At 45.0% G+C, this 5732-nt stretch overlaps 1 protein-coding gene across 1 annotated transcript; it reads right to left on the minus strand.

Moving 5' to 3' along the window:
• Window positions 1–383: 383 nt before the first annotated feature.
• On the minus strand, window positions 384–2363 carry LOC135623157 (protein CUP-SHAPED COTYLEDON 3-like). The gene is made up of 3 exons (XM_065125767.1): window positions 2130–2363; window positions 1198–1475; window positions 384–962 (listed from the first exon to the last, which is right to left on the minus strand). Exons 1-3 carry the CDS (start codon window positions 2326–2328, stop codon window positions 483–485), a joined length of 957 nt encoding a protein of 318 aa, XP_064981839.1. The 5' UTR covers window positions 2329–2363; the 3' UTR covers window positions 384–482.
• Window positions 2364–5732: the final 3369 nt, after the last annotated feature.

Genomic DNA, 5732 nt, shown 5'->3' on the forward strand with positions numbered 1-5732 from the left:
AATGTCAACGAGTTGACTCATGGGTGGCATAGGCACATCCATGCGCGAAGGCAACCCACTTCCATATGAAACGTACGTCTCCTCCTGGTCACGTCAATGCAATCCTCCAACGTCATTGCGTGCATGAAGGCGTGCAAAACCCTGTTCCATCAGATCACCATGCACGGTACGTGGGACGTCCATCTATCCATCCATCCATCCATCACCTCAAAACTTGCAACCCACAATGACCACATCACATCAGTAGAAGATGGACAATTACAAATCACTTTCATATTCGACTTCCCAACTAAAAAGACGGAAATCTTTTGGTTCATCAGCTGCAACATCCTACTCATTCACTGAAGAGCTAATTAAGCAGGTTACATACTACCATTCAAACATACATACGTACGTAGTCCCGGAGAACGCCTTATATACTGTGCAAACACTAGTAGATGTTAAGTGTTGATGGATTGACTGCCAGGTAGACGTAGGAGAGCTTAAGAAACCAGGGGTCCAGATTCTCCTGCTGCAGTCTCGTCCATGAAGGTTAGGTCGTGATGAACAACTCCTCCTAGCCCAAGCGGAGGCAGACCCATTTCGTATAGTAGAGGGTTCTGGAGGTAAGGATCGAGCCAACTAGGGATCCCTGTCTCTTCTTGTTGTGGTGGCTGGAAGCTCCGGTCGTCGTTGGAAGAGCATCGCGTTTCATGTAGGGATGGAAGTGTGGTAGTTGTTGATGGAAGGGGAAGGAGGGGGAAGAGTGAGTTGGGTTCTTGGTAGAAGTTGAAGGGTGTAAGTTTACCGCTTTGAAGGAGGCTGTGGATGGGGTCTTGCAGGTGTGGCAGGTCGAGGAATGGGGGAAAGCAAGGGTTGGAAGAGGAAGAAGGGTCCAAGAGGAAGGCGTGGTTTGGGTAGTATTGACTCTTCCTATGATCTCCTGCTGACTTGTGAAATATTCTGCACATCACCCATTCCTCCTGCAAAACAATTGCAAAGAGGTGCAATTTAGAGTATTATCATGCCCTTTGTTTGTACTGTAGCCACGAAATGGAATGTTGTTAGCCAATAAAAGTACAGTCATCATCATATACATGATCGAAAGGAACTTGAGTTTAAGCAGTGCATGCAGTTTGCCCAAGCTCACTCGAGAAGTAGGTAACCAAGCTTCGAGACGGCGATCAAAGTTTTGGACAGAAAACGATTGATTACTACCTTGCAGGAGAGGCGGCAGGAGTAGTATTCCCCGTCCAGGCGATACTCGTGTAGGACCCACTTGGTCTTCTCCCCGCGTGGAGCCCTCCCCTTGTAGAAGACCAGGGTCTTCTTCATGCCCACAAGGGCCCCGCTGGTGGCGCTGTGCACCTCCCGGTCCTTGCCGGTAGCCTTCCAGTAGCCGGCCCCGGTGGCCCTGTTGGTCCTCAGCCCCGTCGGATACTTCCTGTCTCTTAGGCTGAAGAAGTACCACTCCCTCTCCCCTATCTTCGCCACCTCTGTGTCATCCAGCGATCACAAAACCATAAATCATGTGCCATCCCATCATTAGACAATCAGTTCGTGCGAAACATAATGAACAAGCACAGAGAACCATATTTTAGAGTTCCCTAGCCAGCAGTTATAGTTACGGAAGATTTACGCCACCGATATATAGCTAGCTCTGTTCTTAGTTTTGGAACTAAAGCTGCAGAAGATATATGTTATATTGCTGCTCTCTCGTCAATAGTATTACTGATATCTCATCCTGGGCACCTTAATATTTATGCTTCTAGGTATCCATTAGAGTGATCTGTATACAAGAAGAAAGACAACACCTTCTGAAACAATGCAAGGTAGACGTTTCAGAAGGACAGAGGGAGTGGATTATAGGAGTGCATGGAAGAGAAGCTAAAGAATAGTCTGGAATCTGTGCTGATGTCGGAAAAGACTCCGGAATAGGAATCATAACTTAGTCATGATGATACTAGTGATGCTCATTGATAGAAGACACAGAAGATCTCTCTCTTCTTTTATATCCCAGTATTTAATAGACACGCATTCAGAATGGCATTTTACTGTGTCTTCACTGGAGTGAGCGAAGGCATGTTGGCAGGCAACAAGTAAATAGACGCACATGAGATCGATGGAGTTCTGGTTGGGATAAGCCATACCTGGGAGCTCCCACGGCTCACATCTGTTAAGATCGACCTCAACAATGTCCACACCGCAGAAACCCCCGTTGAAGACCTTGGAGGCTAAGTAGAAGGTGACAAGCTCTTCATCTGTTGGGTGAAACCTGAAACCAGGAGGTAGCCCTTGCTCGGAAACGTCGTCTCCGATTAACTCCCACAGCACTTCCACTTCCTCCATGGCACACGCAGCAACCCCTCACTACCCAAGGCGAGTCTGTGATGATCTTGGGCGCGCTTGAGGTTTTGGCGGAAGAGAAAGGGAGTGGGTTATTATAGGGAAGCACTGAAACCGGGGAGTGGTTAGGGTTCAGATATAGGCAGCAGTTTGGAGGAGGAGGAGGGGGGGGGGGGGTGAGGGGGTGTGATTAAAGGCCATTCCCTGTGTGTTTCGTACAAAGAACACCTGGATGAGGGTTTAAACAGGAAAGTAGATAAGTTCGATGGAGGTGGGAAGAAGTAAATGCAAGGCTGGCGTAGGAGATTTATGCGTGCGTGGGTGAACAAATTGAGATCAAGTACAAACATCTGTAGCTTCACTGCTTATAACAAGACGTATTTGTACTCCGCTGCGCCGATCCCAAATGTCAAAAGGCAATGTGGCTTATTACTGTTGCTGTAGGTTCTACGACGCTATTAATTGCCCCTTCTCCTGCAAATGAAAGCATTAGGCAGAAAACATGTTAGCATTCCATTTCAATTTCCAATTTGTTTAATACACATCGAATGCCAGCACAAAATTATATCAAACCGTAACAAGCAGCAAACAGTTGCCTTGGTCTATTGATTGAAATCCTGGTTTGGAATAGGTTACATGCATGTTTGGACATTGTTTCAGTAAACCTTACGTTATGATCACTTCTGCAGCAGAAGGACGAGGTAGAATGAGAGGGAGAAGAGCAACACAGCAACATTTGTGGGAGTGATGGCAAATACTCTACAAGTAACACAAGCTCAAAACCTTGGCAAAATTTTCGAGCTGTCTTTAATGGTTGGTTTTCTTCTTCTACCCTTTGCATGGGCTCTAAAAGGTCATTCTTAACCTCTTGATCCAACTTTTGTCACCTTGTGGCAGCACCAAAAACCTTGATTTGACATCGGTGTTTCTTATTTCGAAATGGTGAAGTTCTGTGCCAGTACTCTGTCACACTGAAGGCTTCAACTTGTAGAGGCGGTGGGCACAGGAAGGCTAGAGAGAGAAAGAAGAGAGATAGAAGCCATAATAGAATCAGTGATATTATATGGACAACCTATATATATATATATATATATATATATATATATATATGGACAACAACAAGCGGTGCATGCATTCAAGAGGGGTCGGTCAGAAGACAGCAGACGGGGAGGAGACTGTTCCGATCTTGGGAGTGGGGAGATGGGGGCGATTGCACGAGTTGGGAAATAACTTTTCCGTGCCCGTACAAAAACTCGCAGGACCGCAGTTCGTGCGACATCAATACCATTATCAATCTCTGCCTCTCCATCTTTCCCATGACACCCTTCCTTTTTTTTCTTTTTTTCTTTTTTTCTTTTTTTCTTTTTTTCTACTCTTGTTTTTTCGCTGAAAGAGTGTCTTATGCTGGTTTTCTTAAAAATATAATATTCTTTTGTTCAGCGAGGAAAAAAAAAAGGTTTTGATTGATAGCAGATTACATATGTGAGTCGATAAAAAGAAATTTGTGTTAAGGTGAAGAAATTTGCAACGAAGATGTCGATAACGTCGTCATTAATAAACGCTGCATCCGAGAAGATAAAAGAAAAAGAGAGCGGAGGAATCAAAGTCAAAGGTCTTACTGATATGATCGTTCCGAGTTAGAAATCTAAAAAAATTATGATCAAGGAAAACAGAGTGAATTGTTTGGTTTGATGCAGTTCAATCATAGACACGATAAGACGCCAAGGTCTGCTCTCCTCGGAAGTCGGACACAGACGTTTGATTCATCTTCCCATCTCACCAACTGTATAAAATGTCAATTTAGTACCACTTTCTTCTCTTTTATTTTTTCCGCTGTGTCAAACTAAATAAAGTTGAATATTAAATATTTGTGTTTGATGATTTTTCATATTAAATAAAGTTGATTTTTCATCGTTAAATATTAAAGATGAAAGATGATGGAGTAGAGTTCAGCTAACACAGAGTTTTTCAACCCAAGCTAGCATGTACATGAATGGCGAATAATTAGAGGAAGGATTTGGTAGAATTTGATATGAAATATAAAACATGCAAATGTAGGTATAGATGGGAGGAGAGTGATGCTTCGTGGGTCACTGTTAAAGGGACACGGAGACATTCCAAGAGATTGCATGAGAATCGAGGCCGCACGACGCCCACCCAACCACTCCTATCTCGATCTCTGTCTGTGTATTATATCAGTTGGTAGGAAAGGTGGGTACCGCTTCAGCTTCTCAGTCACCCATCCCACGTGTCCTGTCATGCGTCGAGGTGACAAGATGGCACAGGCACCCTCATGTGCACGCCACAGCCCCACGCGCTGTGGGTGGAGGCACCAGTCAAGGAGGCGGAATAGGTCTACGGCCAATGCGCCCCGCCCTCCAGACGGACCACCTAATAAAATATGAAAGAAAAAGAAATGAAAAACATAGGGCAAAGCCACCAAACTTAACTAACTCGCCTTCCTCCTGCCATAAATTTCCCCCAACGGACAATTAATGGGCTCTACACGACTACTTGACCTGAGAGCTACCCATCAGGGTCGGTTGGGGATCTTCTATCCCCATCCTAAGCAAACATTCTTCCAGTTACATTGTGCATGCATATAGTTCATGATGCAAGTCCCTCTTTATCCCCATGAAGAAGAACGTACTCTCATATAATATTATAATCCCACATACGCGAATGTTTAGTAGCAATCACAGTGATCACGAACCGATTTCCAATACTCCGCACGCGTGTGTTGGCATACAAGAATGTGGAGGAGCAGAGATATTGGAAACCGTGGCGGTTGCATTAAATGCTTCTCCCGCTGCCAGGCTGACCTTTGCGCTCTCTCAAGATGTAGGAGCTGCGAGCTCTTGTGATGGAAGGGTTTATTTGATGGGAGCAAAAGGAAAAATGAAGCTGGGGTCAGTTTTCGAGTGTCAGCGACAGTAGCTTCTGCGGAGAGAGAGAGAGAGAGGAGAGAGGAGAGAGGAGAGAGGAGAGAGGTTTTGCACTCTGGTAAATGGTGATTGCCTTGTAATTGGCTCGTACAGTTTTTGCCGTCTGCTTTCACTTTACCTTCACTCCAAAGTAAGCAGCCAATTCTTTCCCTTTTTTCCAGTCATATTTACTCCCAAACGTCCTGAACTTGGATCTGCCAACAGACTGACCCTGCCATTTCGGTTCCTTTTTCCACTAAAAATATGTCAACTTTTCATCGCAGCTGAGCTTGAGGTGATGGGACGAAGGTGGAGTCTCGTTCTTCGCTTCCCTTCATCGGCCACATGATCCTGCGCGTTGAGAACTAATGAGCTAATAATGGAACAGGAACCCGAGCGTGAGGCTAGGATAGTCCAAGGATTTCAACTGGTTCATGTTCATAACGAGATGGTTCCTTGATGCGGGACCAATATTATTTACTT

Source organism: Musa acuminata, chromosome BXJ2-9 (genome assembly GCF_036884655.1).
Source record: "Musa acuminata AAA Group cultivar baxijiao chromosome BXJ2-9, Cavendish_Baxijiao_AAA, whole genome shotgun sequence".
NCBI lineage: Eukaryota > Viridiplantae > Streptophyta > Magnoliopsida > Zingiberales > Musaceae > Musa > Musa acuminata.

Coding starts and splice junctions, on each gene's coding strand:
- LOC135623157 (XM_065125767.1), bottom strand. CDS start 2,328: ATGGAGGAAGTGGAAGTGCTGTGGGAGTTAATCGGAGACGACGTTTCC. Junction 1,476..2,129: donor TGAGCCGTGGGAGCTCCCAG/GTATGGCTTATC, acceptor TGGATGACACAG/AGGTGGCGAAGATAGGGGAG. Junction 963..1,197: donor CCTGCCGCCTCTCCTGCAAG/GTAGTAATCAAT, acceptor ATTGTTTTGCAG/GAGGAATGGGTGATGTGCAG.